Source organism: Silurus aristotelis (genome assembly GCF_946808225.1).
Source record: "Silurus aristotelis genome assembly, chromosome: 8".
NCBI lineage: Eukaryota > Metazoa > Chordata > Actinopteri > Siluriformes > Siluridae > Silurus > Silurus aristotelis.
This window is the reverse complement of record NC_139581.1, coordinates 16,946,245-16,964,860: the sequence shown is the minus strand read 5'-3', so window position 1 is coordinate 16,964,860 and position 18,616 is coordinate 16,946,245. Positions and strand designations below refer to the sequence as shown.

The 18,616-nt window shown below is 36.4% G+C and overlaps 1 protein-coding gene across 14 annotated transcripts in view; it reads left to right on the top strand.

Moving 5' to 3' along the window:
• Positions 1–18,616, top strand: part of sez6b (seizure related 6 homolog b) — a 171,855-nt gene that overhangs the window by 116,909 nt on the left and 36,330 nt on the right. For all 14 annotated transcript variants that reach the window (XR_014534815.1, XR_014534816.1, XR_014534817.1 and 11 more), the window contains exon 4: positions 1,017–1,206. Coding sequence is in view for 11 of the 14 variants with exons in the window: in XM_083549255.1 (XP_083405381.1) it covers positions 1,017–1,206 (190 nt within the window). In the remaining 3 variants the exon portion in view is untranslated. The remainder of the gene's footprint in view (positions 1–1,016; positions 1,207–18,616) is intronic.

Below are 18,616 nucleotides of genomic sequence, written 5' to 3'. Positions count from 1 at the left end.
AGCCACGGCAAATTTATGAAAGGTCTTTGGTATCTTTAAAATGTTGCATAAAAACGTCACATCAACAAGTTTTTTTTATGCTCTTGGCCAATAGGAGATGTCTAATCATGGCATATTTGCATATCTATCATTATCATGTAATAGCTTCGATTAACAGCAGACCACAAAACAGTGTTTAATGCAGCCTTTATATTTTAGAGACTAGAAAAATACAAATTTTTTTAGTCATTGCAAAACACTTACTAGTGTTACTTGGAGTAACTTGTTAAGTGACAAATATAACAATGCGGAGTACTCCAACTGTGGCTGCAATATGACAAGCAGTGATGGAAAACATTTTTCCGCAAAAACAGCAACTGTATGCAAAAACATTGCAGATCTATTAAAGTGCATGCAAGACATGCTTTTGTTATTGATCATAAAGAATGAGTTGTCAAAACTGTATATGAAGTATATAAATGTTAGCACTGTTAAAGTTTTGTTTACAAAACAATTCTGAATTCATGATGCTGATGAAAAAAGCATTAAAAATGCATTTATAAATCAATTACATTCCTTAAACAGTATAAGTTGAGTTATACATATGTTAAAAATACATAAAAGTTATATATTATATAACTATTGTACTTAGTATCCATATCAGGTGACAGTATATATGCAAATAAATTTTCAGAAGGTGTTGGCAAAAAATAAGGTTTTACAATTCGACAGAATTGAATAATGATGAAAAACATGTGATAAGACATTGTAGCAAACAATAACACAAAAGGGTACGTAGACAAACTAATCCAGGGGGAACACAGTACCGGTGAACACAATTGAGTAAAAAGTGATTGACAGGATAAGTGTAGAAACAGATGAAGCCCAAATTGTTTTTGCAAAGCCTTTTTTTCCTTCAGAATTTCTACATTATTTTTAAACACGTTAAGATTAACAGGTATTTTTAATTGATTAGACCCAAACAATTAATAGAGCATGTCAAATTGATTATTTCTCCTTATCTCTCTTGAATTTAGGTGATGAATGTGAGTTTGACTGAAGGGGATTCTGTGAGGTTTGAGGACCTTGGAGGCCGTGAGCCAGTAGTGCTGGCTAATGAGTCCATCTTGATAAAGGGCTTGGTGGTGCGCAGCTACAGCAACCAGATCTCTGTCCACTTCCACAGCCAGCATCCCTGCCACAGCTTCTTCCTGTTACGCTACCAAGGTAAGTTCTCTCACGCAGGCACTGCCCAATTTGTGTGTGCATTTAAGATAGAAAGAGAAAGGAACTGTGCCAGAGCTTGAGACCAAACCTGTTTATGACTGTACACTTACTGATTAGATTGGTGAGTGTGATTGTGTGTCTGGGAGGAAAGAAGCTCTCAATCATTACTTTCCATTACGAGAGGCTCTCTGTGCAACGAGGGGGAAAATACTTCATGTTATCACTTGTCAGTATAATATGCTTATGTTAGCCTGAAAATGACAACTACTATCAATAGACTGCCACATAATTACACTGGAGAGGGGTTCAGATGATATTCCCTGCTAATAGTCTTTTAACAGAGATCTGTGACAGATCAGGGGGAAAAAAGTTTATTAGGCTTTCTTTCTCCAAATTGGCAAGTTTTGTTTCTCATTTTGCAGGGGTCCTGGAAAAAAAAGAGAATTAGTTTGTGCTCAGATAAATCCCTTTTGTTTCTGTGAACTAATGAACTGTGGCAGGTTAGCAGTGGGGTAATACAATTTCACAGGCGGCTAACGTGGCTGTTGGATAAAAGAACCATTTTCCCCATTTTCTCTGTCTCCTTCTTTCTGGTGTGTGTGTGTGCGTGTGTGTGTGTGTGTGCGTGTGTGTGTGCATGCGTGTGTGTGTGCATGTGTGTGCATGCGTGTGTGTCTGTGTATATGTTGAGATGGGGGTGCTGGTAATCAACTGTGTGTACCTTCCAGAGAGTGGATCCTGCCCAGCTTAACAGGGAAGGCTTTCATGCATTTATTAGGCTCACAGCAATCATCCAAAGGCTTTGCCGAGCTCCATCTCTAATGACTTGCAATTTTGATACCAAACGTCCAATTACCACCCGTCCTCCTCATGTGCTCCAACAAGCATGCTGGGTAGAGCTGCATGGGTGAGAATAACTAATATTGCAGCGTTAATTACATTTCATGGGCATAATGTGCTAAAAAAATAATAAAACAAGCAACTTATATATATATATATATATATATATATATATATATATATATATATATATATATATATATATATATATATATATATACTGTATATACTGTATATACACTGTATATATAAAATGTAACACCTAACACCATCTATGTATTATCTTACTTATACCATGGCCACATATTAGCCCTGACAATTTAAATCTACCATTGATTTTTGGACAGCGAAACTGACTGCATGGATAAAAAAGTAGGGTTAGTTTCCATGAGTTATTTGATATAAAGTACATGTCATTAGATGTAGAATTCTGCATGCTTAAAATCATACAAAAAGAAATTTGTGTGATCATTTACTTGAATGGATTATAATAAATACTTATGAATCAGAGAGAAGGGTGTTTAAGAGTGATTGTGCATGTGTGAATAATGTGAATGATATCTGTGCCACATCTCTGCTAATAATGTAATTGCTGGTATTAGTTCCTTTAGCCATTACATATTTATTTGAATATTATCTTCTTTAAATTCATCCTATGCCTCGGACACTTCATTAAAACTCCATATTCATTGTGTTAAGTTAAATGATGCAAAGAATGCAATTATAAAATGTTTATCTCGCTCTGTATTAGACTGCAACTGTTACAATCATTACAATTGTTTTATGGCAGTGCGTACATTTAGAACTATGATTAAACTGAGCAGAACTACCCGTGCATTCAACAGCATATCAGCTTCGGGTTTTTGACAGACCATCGTAATATGTAGACTATATAAGAATGCTGATGATGCCCGTTGTTTGGCCCCCTGCTATATAACGTTAATGATACTTTCACAAGTGTGTCCATAATGTAGCATGTGGAATGCCCCTGGACATCCCATCTGTCCTCTGCACCTGCATATTTGGCAGTAGCCTGCATGATATGATAGATGGGAGTTCCTCTAAATAGCAAGCCTGCATCAGGAGGCAAGCACATTAAAGATTAAGGCCTCTCAATAATTCACATGACAATGAAAGGGCAGCATGGCCCCTCCCATCAGGTATTGTTAAAGGTTAAATACAAACAAGGCAGGATTGATGGACTGGATTCAGCAGAAGAGAGAAGTGAGCGTAGGACCTGGCTGTCTGCTCGACAAATAATAAACAGCAACAATGTGCCAGAGTTCCCTGACAGCCGAAATGTTATGAGATACAAAGATGTTGCTTACTTCACTGGGAACACTTAAACCAGAGATTCAACAAATCTAAAGGTCTTTTAGTACTGCTGTATTTCTAAAATCATACATAAGATCATTAAGTTTTGTCATGAGCTTTAAGTATGAGTCCAGTTAATCAAATAGTTAAAAGAGCAATTAAGAAACTAATCAGTGAAATTATATACACTATTTATTTTTTACAGATCTGGTTTGATTTATTTCGTTTTTTTTTTTGTTTGTTTGTTTTTTCTTATTCTTTTTCTATTTTGGTGCCAGAACATGTAAAAATGTAAGCTTGTTGATGTTTTGGCCAGGTGAATTTTTCATGTTTTAGGCGCTGTTGCGATTTTCATGATTATAAATTAATGCCCTTGATGATGTTAATGCTTTTGATGATTTTTTTTTTGTGAGCAATGACAAAGTGACTTTTCATTCTGATGGGAACACAAATACGTTTATTTGAAAGATGAACTAAGGACTTTAAGAAAAGTATATGCTTTTGCGAGAAATCCAATGTATTGTGCTGTTTGTACAAATTGTTTTGAGAATGCACTTACTGCTTTGCAAATATTAAGGATGATTTGAGAAATACTCCAAAGCATCTGAGAAAAACTGTAATCTGGACCAAATCTCTAACTCCATTTGCAGTAATGCAGGATCAAACTTGCATTGAACCTTTAAAATTCTTCACTTTTGCCTGTAGACACTCAATATTATACCACTCTCTTTTCCTGCTACATCCCCCTGCTGCAGACAAATATTTCAAATTTTGATTCATCAGTCAAAAACATCTTCAGAAAGCAGATGGGTATACCTGGGACCCACTTGTTTTTTGCCAGTTCTTTGCTGATTGCACTGATAGACATCTTCAGATGTCAAAGGGAAGTAAGCATGATGTGTCTTTCATCCACTGCATTAAGTTTCTTTGGCCAAGCATTGCATCTACAGTCCTCAACAATGCCTGTTTATTTGTGCTTCTTTAAAATAACTTGAACAGCAAATCTTTATACCCAAGCCTGCTTTGAAATTTTTGCCTGGGAGAGACCTTACTGATACAGAATAACTACACTGTATCTTGTTGCTGTGCTCAGTCTTGCCATGGTGTATGTCCTGTGACATGAAACTGTCTTCCTCAACCTCACCTGAGTAGCAGAATTTAGCTGTTCCTCCCCCAGTTTTAAACCCCCTACACAGCTTTCTGTTTTAGTTAATAAATGCGTTTTTTACCCTACATATAAAATTGATGATCATTAGCACCTGCTTGGTATAAATGGTTATTCATTCACCTGACTTTGATCCTACAAAACCCTTGACATGTGCATAAAGAATGGAAAAACTAAAGTTTTAACTCCAAATCCAAGTTCAGATTTGGATCAGATTTTTTTTTCTGTTTGCTCAATTTTGTATATTGATAAAAATAAACAATTCAGATATATATTTATTTTGAAAGCAGTCTTATGTTATAGTATTTCTTCACACTTCCCTAAAAATCCTACATAGTACTTTAAGTAAAACAGATCATTCAGCTTTTACTTTACTAAAACCCCTTTACACTTTGGTTTAAGCAAAAAGAAAGATTTGAAACAGAGAACCACTTCACTATTTCCAGATTTAACATTAACTGAAACAGACTGTAATGCACAGAACCTTAAATCTCATTGCGGATTTAAAATCCTGGAACCAGAAAATGACTGACAAGTGTGCATTTTTACAGTTTTTCTCAGTTGCTTTGGAGCGTGTCTCAGATCAGAAATAAAATAAAAATAATTTGTGCTCATCATAAGAACATTTCTTGTATAATATATTTTGATCAACATGTCAAACAACTAATAATGTAGGAAACAGCAGACAATTGTTCACAATCAATTCAATTAATGTACTTAGCAGTTTTGTACAAGGAGTTTTGAGAAAAAATTTTCTGATCTGAGCAATGCTCCAAAGTAACTGAGAAAAACTATAATAGTGTGCTCAATACTAAGAATTATAGCCAGACACATATTTATCATACATGATTGGTATCAGATTTATTCTACAGCAGGACAATGGTCACAAACATACAGCCATTGTCATTATGAACTCTCTTTAGCATAATGAAGAGTCCTGGAAGTGATGCTTTGGCCCACACAGAGTCCTGATCTCAACAGCATCTAGTCTGTCTGGGATTATTTGAAGAGGCAGAAGGATTTTAGGCAGCCTACATACACATCAGGTCTGTGGATAAGTTCTCTAAGATGTTTGGAACAACCTACCTGCTGAGTTCCTTTAAAAACTGTGTGCAAGTGTACCTAGAAGAATTTATGCTCTTTTCCAAAGGTAAAAAAAAATCATTAATAAATCATTAAAAACATAAACTATTAGCATTTCTGTTTTTGATGGCATTCTTACTTTGCAGCATTTTTTCACACCTGTTTCTGGGAATTCAATAACAGCTTATTGTCCACTGCCATATGATGAAGCAGTAATTTTTATGCATATTTTGTAATGAACTATATCAGGTTAGCTGTTGCATTACTGTTTCCACTGGCTTACTTTCTGTATCACTATAAATACTGCGAAAATGGGTTATTATAAGATATCCAGTCAAATGGCAATTATGACCCTTATCTATTGTTTTTTATATTGTATTGTATTATATATTGTATTAAAATTGCAAATTAAAGCTATTTAAACATAAGGGCAGAAAACGACATTGATCAAATAGTCTTGATGTGGATGTTTTAACATTTTATATGGCTAAGCATCTCATCTGTTTTTTTATTCACACTGTGTTTTCTCTCTTGTTCCACCCACAGCATCTTTGATTACTATTGAACTTAAATGGCAGGAGTTTTTCCTCATCATCTATCCGTTTTCACATGTTGACCCAAATAGCGTGTGGGAGTTAAACAATAATGTTTGCCATGCAGGGTGTGTAGTGTAGCAGGAAACGCTGAGCTTTACATTTCAGTAAAGCTGGGATAATTACTATTGTTAAATTTGCTAAAAGAAAACTGAACTGAGCATATACCATTCTATTTGGTAGCAATTTAGTGATTTAAGCACTGCTTATTTGGGAATAAAAAAGGTATGTGTACAATACTAATCAATGAATTGTAGGTACTGAACACTGTTGAAATTTATGATTGTTACATGTTGCTTAGACTCATTTGAGAACCCACAGAAACAGTCAGCGAGGACACTTGATGTTTGTGAGGGCATTTACAGCATACAAAAAAACACTGATTTACTAAGATCCAATATAAAGAGCTTAATTTATATAATGTAATAAACTGAGTTTTAAGCAAACTGGCAAAGTTAGGCATTAATTCAAATGAGTTCTCTGTAATAGCTATTCTCAATGGTTGTGAAAAACTCTGGCTCTCAAAGGTGACTAAGCTGAAAGAAAGCTTGCATGTTCTTTGGATGATGGAGGCATTGGAGGTGCAAATGCACAGTAAATATCCAATATAAAACCTAATTTACTGTGGTAAAACTGTCATTATTTTTGTAAGACTAAATGATGAGAAAATAATGAGACTGATGGATTTAAGAATTTCTCAATAATACAAATGATTTTTTTTTTGTCAAATGGCAAAAAGAGGCTCATGCTAAATTTATGCCTGCCCTTCATGTGTACTAGATTTTCCGAAAGTGACTCTCAGGCTCAGTAAATCAGACTGCAAAAGTAATTTGCATAAATAAACTGCCCCGTAATCTTCACCTTTAGGTAAAAATACCTTAAATTGATTATTACATGCAAAGGTTACAAGAAATTCTATTTTTTTCCTCTGTCAGTAATTAGCTTTTCCCAGGGGTAGAGTAACATTTTTTTCACATTCAAACCTTCAGTATGTTAGGGCTTCAGTGCATACAGATTTCTATCATGTAAGTAATATGTTTTTCACCCTGACATGGTGAAGAGAGCTGTAATATCTGTTTACTAGTGTCGTCAGGGCAACGATGACAGTTTCCTTTTTCGATATCATACAGAAACTGAATTCTATTGAATCACTGAATAAACCCATTAATTAAAGCATAATCTATATATAGAACATGCAACCTGAAGCAAAAAACAAAACAAAAAAAACTAACGAGCAGAGAAAGAAGCCTCAAATTGGTCAGGTCTTCAAAAACAAGAATGCAGAATTTTGTTTTTGTGCTAGAAATGTATGAAGCACTATTAACACAATTCAAAACTGTAGCTGCTATTTAACTTAATGCAATGAAAGAGATTAAGATTATGCAATACAGCTTTGATTCAATATTGTTTTTATATTTTAAATCACATCAAACCATGTCTTCTGTATCTCTACAGAAAAGCATATGTAAATCTGTCATTAATTAATAAAATATTAACCCATTTTGTCTATCAAACCTACAAGTCCAGTAGTACAATAGGCATAGAGAACCTGCAGCTTAATGTTCCTTTTCTTTTTTAAACCATGTCTGGAATTTTGTATTTTTGTAATCTTTGTATTTTATTCTTTGTTAGTGATTTTAAGCATGTGCGAAACAGATGAGCAGAAATTAAATTGTCTTCCTTTGGGGTCACCTTGTTCAACAGGATAATGTGTGAACGTTTTTATTAGATAACCGTGAAGGAGGAGACAGATTTGATTACATGTCGATACACTTCTGCTAACCACCTGGATAATTAATTTCCTTTTGCACAAGCACATTGTCAGGGAGATCTACAGGCTAATGAATTCTGATCCCTCAATCTAAAGCCGTGACTTTGAGTTATCAGAAATGACCCTGGCTGCTTCAGGTTGGTGTAACTGACTAGCAGCACAGACCAATAAACAATAACTCTAGGTATTCAAGAAATGGACAAGAAGAAATCATCTGTATTTGGTGATATAAATCTACTAATATATATACTCTATTTTAATTTATTTTGAATATTACTCTATTTATTCATTATTTTTCATTATCTCTGCTCTGATAGTTAGCAGAGAGTTTACATTTATAGTTATAATGAGCAGGCTGTATTTCATCTTTTGGGCAAGTTTATCTCACACTGAGGTAGGATCATTTCTGCAACATTAATTTTACTGATCATCTGTCTCATAACACTAAAAGATCCATAAATGAAGCCAAACTACACCGTAATAATCCATTTTATTTAATTATTGTATGGTCTGCAAGGTCTACAATTAAAGCTATGTAGTGTGTATACATACATACATTATATAACACATACAGTATATATATATATATATATATAGGGATTTCAATCGCTTAAAATATTTAATCACGTTAAATGGCATGATTGTTAACTCATGATTAATTGCACATTTTCATCTGTTCTAAATGTACCATAAGTTAATACTTTTCAAGTTTTTAATACTTTAATCAACATGGGCATGGACAAATATGGATGCTTTATGCAAATGTGTGTTTATTATTAGTGAAACCAATACCAATGTGTTTGTGTTTGTGTGTGTTTTGAACGTCCCGTTTTACATTTAATCCCCATTTGCTGTTCTAATAATTTCCGCTCTTCCAGGAAGATGTTCTAGTAAATTTTGGAGAGCAGTTGTGTTTATATTACTGCTCATTTAGTTACAATTTAGTAAAGTTGTTAGTAAAGTCAGGTACTGATGGATGTGGAGGCCTGGGGTGCAGTCAGCATTACAATTAATCTTGAAGGTGTTTAATAGTGTTGGATGCCATTTAAGATGTTCCACTCAACCCATGTAAATTATATTGCCATGGAACTCTCCACAGGGGCATTGCATTGTCATGCTAAAACATATTTGAGTCTCCTAGTTCAAGTAAAGGGAAGAATTAATGGTACCACATCCGAAGACATCCTATACAGTTGTGTGCCTCAAATTGCTGGAAAAGACAGGTGTTCTAATACTTTTGTCTATGTAGTGTATATTGCATACATTGTGTAGATTACAGTTTTTCTCAGTTGATGGAGCGTTTCTCGAATCATCATTAATATTTGCAAAGCAGTAATTGCATTCTCAAAACAATTTGTACAAACAGGACAATACATTGGATTTTTTTGCAGAAACCTGTACTTTTCTTGAAATCCTTATTTCATCTCTCAAATGTAAGTATTTGTGTCAATGAACATCTCATTCCTATCAGAATTAAGAGTCTCTTTGTCATTGTTCACAAACAAAATCATCAAAATGTTTAGGCATGTTGTCAGTATGATGGTGCACAATTTCAGTATTTCTCGATATAAACTACGGTTTGGGTTTCAGTGATTGAAAATGCACAAAGTTAAATTTCTTCTGTTTGGCATCTATGAATTTCAGCAGCACAAATTCATTAATTTGATTGCGTATTTGATTTATATTGATTGCAAAAGACCGGACAGGATTCATACTTTTACTGTACTGTACAAGTGTTCATTCATTTCTTGGTTGTTCATCTATTTTCAGAAATTGTAATTCTATGTTTTGCTCTGTCTGTATACATTTTCCAATTGAAGGTTTACAAGATTCACCTTTGACCTGTTTTAGAGATCTAGATGATTATTGGTAATACATTACAGTGCAGGACAAAACACAAATTAGTTCTGCCAGTAAACCTATAACAGTTATAACAGGACAAAGTGAACAAAATTGAACAGTAGCCAAAATTTTAACAAAATGTTGTGCAAAAGAGCAATATAGCAGCAGTTCAGAAAACATGTGCACAAAAACTGCATGTAAACAGTTTGTAGTACTGAAGTCATGGGTGTGCGAAGTGAGTACGAGTGTGTGTTGAGTCCGGGTTGTACAGATCAGTCACACAGTTGACAGTGTGTGTGTGTGTGTGTGTGTGTGTGTGTGTGTGTGTGTGTGTGTGTGTGTGTGTGTGTGTGTGAGTTCAGCTCAGTTCAGTTATTTGTTGAGAAGCCTGATGGCTTGAGGGAAGAAACTGTTACACAGTCTGGATGTGGCGGCCTGAATGCTTCGGAACCGCTTCCCTGGTGGTAGGAGAGTGAAAAGTGTGTGTGACGGGTGCGTGGGGTCGTCCACAATGTTGTTGGCTTTGCGGATGCAGACTCCGATGATCTTCTCAGCTGTCCTCACTATCCTCTGTAGGGTCTTGCAATCCGAGATGCTGCAGTTCCCAAACCAGGCAGTGTTGCAGCTGCTTAAGATGCTCTCAATGGTCCCTCTGTAGAACGTGGTCAGGATGGGGGGAGGGAGATGGGCTTTCCTTAGCCTTCTCAGGAAGTAGATACGCTGCTGGGCTTTTTTAATTATGGAGCTGGTGTTATCTGATCAGGTGAGATTAGGCACCAATTAAACACAAAGGAATTTGGTGCTCTTGACGATCTCCACAGAGGATCCATCGATGTTCAGTGGAGAATGGTCACACTGTGTTCTTCTGAAGTCAACAACCATCTCTTTAGTTTTGTCAACATTCAGAGACAGGTTCTTCGCTCCACACAAGGCTGTTAACCATTGCACCTCCTCTCTGTATGCTGACCCACCACGGTTGTGTCATCCACGAACTTAATGATGTAATTTGAATTGTGCATTGCTACACAGTTGTAAGTCAGCAGACTGAACAGCAGTGGACTGAGCACACAGCCCTGAGGTGCCCCACTGCTCAGTTTGGTGGTGCTGGAGATGTTTTTTCCGATCTGGACTGACTGAGGTCTCCCAGTCAGGAAGTCCAGGATCCAGTTACAGAGAGGTGTTCAGGCCCAGTAGGTTCAGCTTCTCAATCAGGTGCCGAGGGATGATCGTGTTGAATGCTGAGCTGAAGTCTATGAAAAGCATCCGTACATAAGAGTTCTTGTTGTCTAGGTGGGTGAGGGCCAGATGAAGGGTCATGGAGATGGCATTGTCCGTGAACCGGTTTGGACGATACGCAAACTGCATGGGGTCCAGTGCGGGTGGAAGCTGGGTCTTGATGTGCCTCATGACTAGCCTCTGGAAGCACTTCATCACAATGGGTGTGAGTGTGACGGGACGATAGTCATTAAGGCAGGAGACAGTAGACTTCTTCGGCACGAGATTGATGGTCGTCGTCTTGAGGCACGTGGGAACAATGGCGCTGCTAAGGGAGATGTTGAAGATGTCGGTGAAGACATCTGCTAGCTGTTGTGCACATTCCCTGAGCACTCTGCCAGGAATGTTGTCTGGTCCAGCAGACTTCCGTGGGTAAACTCTGCATAGAGTTTTCCTCACTTCAGCTGTGGTTGGACAGAGCACCTGGTTCACCAGTTGCTAGAAATAGATCAAATGAATTCCTGGCAGTTTTATTTTTGTATTGTGGTGTGTGTCCTCCAAACCACAGCCTGCCTTCACACTGATGACAGTCCAGTCCTAAATCTTTAAGGTCATCCCCTCAGTTATTCATTACTCTGCCCTGACACAGAGTGCAGTAAGGTGGGCTCATATAAAACAGTGGAGCACTGCTCGTAGTCTCAACCTGATTCCTTTGAGACTGTACAATAAATAGAGTATGTTCTCATGCCTCTAATTCAAAAACCAGCTTTCAAGAATGTAGCATCAATGGAGACTTTCATTTTGACATAAAAGCAACAAATATTTTCTGAGATCCAGTGATGCCTAGCTCAAACGTAATTTTGCCTTTTACACATTGTTTGCTCTGATTCATACAGAGCACTTATAAAAAAATGTTATAGTTTTAAAAATTTTTGCAAAAATTGAAGAGGACATGTTTTGTGAAGGTGCTAGCAATGCCAATATGTCAACATCTGTGCTACTCTATTGGCTGTTATTATTTTATTATATATACAAATTAAACTCTTAACCCGTTTTTTAAACAGTAAGAATGTGGGCCTGTTAGTGTGGAGGAAAAAAATAAAAACAAAAAAAACAAAATTATAATTGGCCTCTAAGGATTAATAGGAAAGGGTGGATGTGCAGGATAATAATGTTGCCATATTTTGCTTTTAGGTTATTAGACAGCTGCTTTATTTTAAAGCTATTTTAATGTTTCAAACTCAAAGTGAAGCAATTCCCATGCTAATAAACCAGGAGTTAATTTGCAAAATGTATTCCTGTAGTCAAGGCTGCTGTTAAGTGCTGAATATGCTGCTTTTATTTTAATCATCCAAGTTGTATGCTTATTTAAAGGCTTTATCATGTGTTGATGTCACAAGAGAATCAGAAGCTCTTTTGTATGTATTTTTAACATCTGACAAATAAGGAACATTTGGGCATTTAGGGTCAGGCTAGCTAAATATACATTGGTCAGCATTTCTGGCTGAATGGACAGACGGACGAATGGATGGACAGACGGGTGGACAGACAGACAGACAGACAGACAGACAGACAGACAGACAGACAGACAGACAGACAGACATAGGTAGACTGGTCGATAGATAAATACAAGTCTGGTCAGTGAGTTTGTTTGTTGCAAGTACTGTATATACAACTTAAGCTTTGAGTGACTTGAGTAATAAACAGTCACATAGATTGACAGTTCCTTAAGCTCCCTGAAAGCAGATGATGAACAGTATCTATGTCTCCTCCCAGCTTTGACCATCGCTATTTTAAATGTTTCCTGTGCTGAATGTGTAGATGCTTAATTCAACACATGCCAGGCCGATTTGAGCCCACCAAAACTGCCTGCTAATCATAAACATCCAGGATATGTTTTTGATGTGAAGTTAGAGGTGCATGAGCTGTAACTCATGGAGACACAAGGTTTTTGAGAGTCATCTGTCTCCCCTCATTGTGGGTTTGACCTGGGCAAAAAGCCACATAAACTAAGGTTTGTCTGACTAAAGAAGTTCTCAGACTTCCTTTTTGTCCCTTATCCCACCTATCTCTGTCACACGATATCTACCCCTACGGTATGGCAAAGGCTAACTCTGTTGTTCATGGAACTCATTGTAGCACAGTTGATTGAAAATACTATCCACATGCTTACTAGGATTGGTTAGTGTCACCACAGAGCATGTGCCAGCAGAGACAGTTTTAGGTTCCAGCCAATTCTTGGGCTTCTGGCCATGGATGGTCGTGGCATTATCAAGATTTTTTTCGAAAGTTGTAATTTTTTTCTATTTATTAAAATGTTTCTTCATGTGAATGAATTCAAAGATAAATGATGTCTTCAAAAACCTTGAAAATTTTTTTTTTAACTGGAGCTTGAGCTATATCAGTACTATAGTACTACATATATTACTATCATTTGAGCAGAAAAGTGTTTGTCTGTGTCTGCATATATATTATCCACCTATATTGCCAAATGTTTAGACAGACTGCATTCTAGAAGGTTGCCAAGGTTCTGAGTTTTATTGTTTTCTACTGACAGCAGCAGACTGCTCCATCACAACCAGTGACAGTAATGACGCAGAACCACAATAATTACGTTAATGAGCAGTTGTGGCCCAGGGAGTATGTTAGCAGATGTGTTTAATGATAAGGGCATGTGCTTCTGTGCTAGGAGCAGAGAGGAAGTAAATTATGAGGCACTAAATAAAATGCTTCATGAGAGCATCCTGTGGAAACACGGACTTGTGACATATAGTACACACAGACTTCTCTAACTGAGGGATTAAAGAAGTTAAAGAAAAGAGTACAAAAAAGTCTCCCTTTGTGTAGTGCAGAGTCCTTTGTGACCAATTGTGAACAATGTTTGACATTGGGTTCAGGATGTGAATCCTATCTCCAGGAACATACGGTGCTGTTCAAAAGTTCACAGTGCTTTTTCAGTAATTGCCTCTCTGCAACTCTTCTGTAAGAACTGATCTACAGCTTTAAATATTCCATTGAATTTAGAACATAAATGTGCACCATTACTGAAAACAATAATCCTCTCAGTTGTTTATATTGCACAGAATAGCAGGATTTTAATGGGGCTATATAAAGTGACTTCTATTGCTTACATATTGAGGGAGAAATTTCAATCACTGCAATGCACAGATAGATTAACCTACTCTGATAATGCAATTCAAGCAGAAATTGGCAAAAGCAGAAGAACAAAACTGAGTCAGGAGGAAAGTTGAATGGGGTTACAATGAAGTACGAGGGGCACACTGGGATCCTGTTAGGATATGATGCCATCTTAGAATCTTAGGTTCTTCCATCCCAGGGCACCCAGTCTTTATAGCAGTGGGGGAATCCAAAACCAAACATCCTGCTTTGCTCTAAAGTACCATATAAGGAAATCTTGCACCCTACTGGGGAAAAAAGCCCAAGATCAGTGCTCAGTTTTAACATTTAAGTCCAAGTTCCCATGATCAAAACTAAAATTCTGTTGTTGTTTTTGTTACTGTGTAACATTTCAACAATAATTGGCTTAACCTTAAAGTTATTTGTGTTTTGATAAGACTAGAGAAAAGAAGTGCAAGTTGATAAAAACACTGGTTTATTAGTAAGAAATGCTCAAGACAAAATTGTGAAATGCATTTAAAAGTCAGAAAACTACCAAAAAGGTCAAAAACCTTACATCAAGCTAATAGCACAGCCTCCATATAAGGGACTACTTTAACTTTTTTGCTTTAGAAATAATTTTTATCTGGACTAGGTCAACACCAGCTGCTCTTCATTACCTCGGCCACCCTTTACCTCTTTATACTGGATAAGCAGGTGGTCGTCTCTGTCACTTGTTCACTGTAAATGCTCCTGCTCTCTCTCACACAAATCCCACCAGCTTAATTATGGCTAGTTTAATTATGCTCATGCGGCTCCACATTTATTAGAAACGGATGTGCTCAGAAATTAACAAGGGAAAAAAAATCAACACTGCACACTCTACACTGTCAAAGGAAGGAAATTGCGGAGACGGAAAATGACCTATTAATAATCCATTTGCATTAATAGCTTAGATACATAGTGCTTAGTAGCGTTGCAACAGGATTCCAATAAGTCCGCATTTCTTAAAAGGCCATTTCTTCATCTTACATTAGCAGTTAGGTTGATGTATTTGATTCCAGACAGACTCTTTTAAAGCTGCATATACTGCAAAAAAATTGAATAATAATTAACTGTACATTCAGTTATTTTTTAGCAAAAATACTTTGTATTATCGGGTTTGTACTAGAATGTGTGCACAGTTGCAGCATCCAGAAAAAAAAAATGCCTAGTGAGATAATCAAATTTTTTAAGCTGTTTATGCTGCCAACATCCATTCATTTTTCTGACTATTTTAAGTGATCATCTTGGAGTTTAATTTTACAAGCTAGTAAAAAAAAAACCTTTTTTTGTTCTGAAATTGGACTTTTATCATAATATAATTGAATGGTTGAGGTAGTTGTCTCAAGTGGTGGCTCAGATCTAAAAGCTTTGCGCTACAAATTAGAAGGTCAACTGTAGTGGATCATATTTTGCATACTGCAAAATATGATCACTTAGCTAATGATGCACTCAGACCACAGATTTACTATAAATTTATCATAAAAAAATTTACACTATTGAAAATAACTTTGATACCAGTACAGGCAGAAGGAAAAAAGGTCATGTAGGCCAAGGAGGAGGTTGATGGATGTGGTGAGGGAAGACATGCAGCTGGTTGAATTGAAAGAGGCAGATGTAGAGGACAGGGGTGTATGGAGACGGATGATACGCTTTGATGACCCCTAATGAGAGCAGCCAAAAGAAGAAGATTGTTATTTATTTAAAAAAATTTTTACAATATATTTGGCAGTAAACTGTCACAGTATAGACCACTGAGGAATTACATAAACTCCCTGATTTCCCAGAATCCACACATCATTTAAACAACCTGTACCCATGCTCTCATCTAACTACAATCTCTGCATTTCAATCAAGATTCTTGCTTTTTTTCTTTTAATGAATAACAAAAAAAGATTGATTTCTAACAATGTAGAAGTTTCAACCCAAATGGTGTAAATAATATTTGTTTGTAAAAAAAGAAATGTTAATTGGAATGAGAAAGGACGACACATGACAAAAGAAAATGAAGGGATTTGCTTCTGGCACAATGTGTTTTTGCTTTGTGTCGAGTTCATTTAGGTGAACAGGAACACAATTTTCTGAGCTTTAATCATTTACAAACACATCAACAAAAATAAAAAAGATGAATCTTAATGAAAGTTATTAGAGGTCATGTCCATTTTTTATTTTATTTTTGAGCACAAATGGAAAATATAAGTATTTACAATTCTGTAAATAAAATAACATCTAGCAAGATATATGTAAGTATATGTAAGTGTAATGTTGCATTAAACATGATAAACATCTCTTTTACACATCTGGTCCTTTATTTACACACTCTTTACTACAGTTCAAGTATTTTCTTTGTTTTTTTCTGTACATTTTGGTTTGTTACTACTGTCTTTTCTTTTGTATGTTTTGGTTTGTTACATGGTTTGCTATTTCCCAACTCACACAATGCCATTATGTACACAGATGACAACTTTGTTAACATTCACATACTACTCTAGTATATATGTAGAAGCAGAAGTATAAATCAGGCCTAACAACTCATTTGGGAGGCTGCTAATAATAATACGGTCTAGAGTAAGTGCTCAGGGAATAAGGTAGATTATCACATGGTCTGGACTTCTTTGCATCACAGGGATAGCAACAGGTTTTCTGCAGTCTAGGAGTACCTTACCATTAACTGCTTCAGTTTATACATCATTTTGTCAGACAGAGAAGCCAACATATGTCCAACCTGCCTATTTGAGTCATTTTGTGTTATTTAGAGCTGTGCCAAGCTTTACTGCTCAAGTTTCTTTTCTCTGTGTCCTGTTAATGGGCCCTGCTCTGCAGAGCTGCTAGACCATGCTGTGGCACTCTATTGTTTTGTCATTTACTGACCCCTCTCCTCACCCTCAGATCATTAGCAGGACTGTATGAAAAACGGAGCTGAGCGATGGTTAACAGTGGCACAGCGCTGTCATCTTATTTGCTTTGATAAAATTATATTTGCTGTCACCAATTTATGGAGGTGTGCTGGAGCGAAACGTTTAGATGACTTGAATTATAGTTTAGCAACCCCATGTAAAGGAAAAAGCAACAGTAAGCAGCATGTTTAATGAAGCGAATGGATTTTTATTGTCCCTGTGTTTTGACACTTAAGAATGGAAAATGTGTGGGTGGGTGTAATTTCCATAGGAACAAGTATTTCTAACTGCTCTCTATCTGAACTAATACAGTGACTGTTAATGTACAAACTGTAAATTCCATTAAGTAAAATGGGGCAGGGTAATGCTGTTCTTTCAGTAAAATTAGGCTATGAATTCTGTTTCATAGCATTTTATGTTACAAGCACTGTGTTAATAATGACCATTTAGACAGCTTCAGTGTGGCATTGTTGTACATGTGTCTGTGTTTATCATCTTGTTTTAGTGTAGCTAGCTGCAGTTTTGCAACATTTAAACTAGTGCATTCTGTGTATTCGGCACAGTGTAATTTTTGGGTTTCAAAGTCTATTTACGCTGTACAAATGTTTGCGGACACATGACCATAATACCATATGTGCATTTTGTTTTTTAACATTCCATTCCAGATAAAATCCCACAACCAGTTAGACTTTCCACTAGAATCTGGACTGTAGTGACTTATTCATCCACAAGAGTAATAGTGAAATCAGGTACTAATGCTGGGTAAGGAGGTCTGGGTTGGCAGCTTCCAGTTCATCCTTCTTGTTGTTTAGGGATGGGGACAGAGTCTTGTGAAGGTCAGAGAGTTTTTCTATTTCAACCTTGGCAAACCATGTCTTCATGATATTGATTGTCATGCTGAAACATGTTTGGGCTTCTTAGTTCCAATGATGTTAAAAAATTAAATTGCCCAGCATATAGACACTATACCAGACAAATAGGTAATGGTAAGGTGTCTGCAAACCTTTGGCCATGTAGTTTGTCTTAGCAAAACTGTTTAGCAAAAAGAGTGAATTTTTACCAGAATTGCTGGGAAATGGCAGCTCATGTAATGAAAGTGGTATTTTAAGACAATTATCCTACTGTACAATGTGGCCAATTGAATTATTATTTAATGCCCATCCAGCTCCAGAGTTCAGAGCTTTTGTATTGAACAATTTACATGGGTCATTATATCATTCAAACATTATCTGTAGTGGATATGTGTATTATTTTTTTCTTTTTTCACAAGTGAACTCTGACAGTGTAGAATTTCACCTTTAATTTTCAATGGTATGCTCAACCAATTGGATTTTTGCCACGCAATTCCACGGTCTGCAGTCCGGATGTGGATTTGTCCTTCACTGCTGCAGATGGGCATGTCTTTGAGCCTACATATGAATGCTAGGAGATGCCCTTTAAATGAGCCTGTGAACATTTTATGATTTGAAATAAATATAACTAAAGTAAAGACATCTGAAGTAAAAATGACAAATTTGGACAAGTTAGCAAA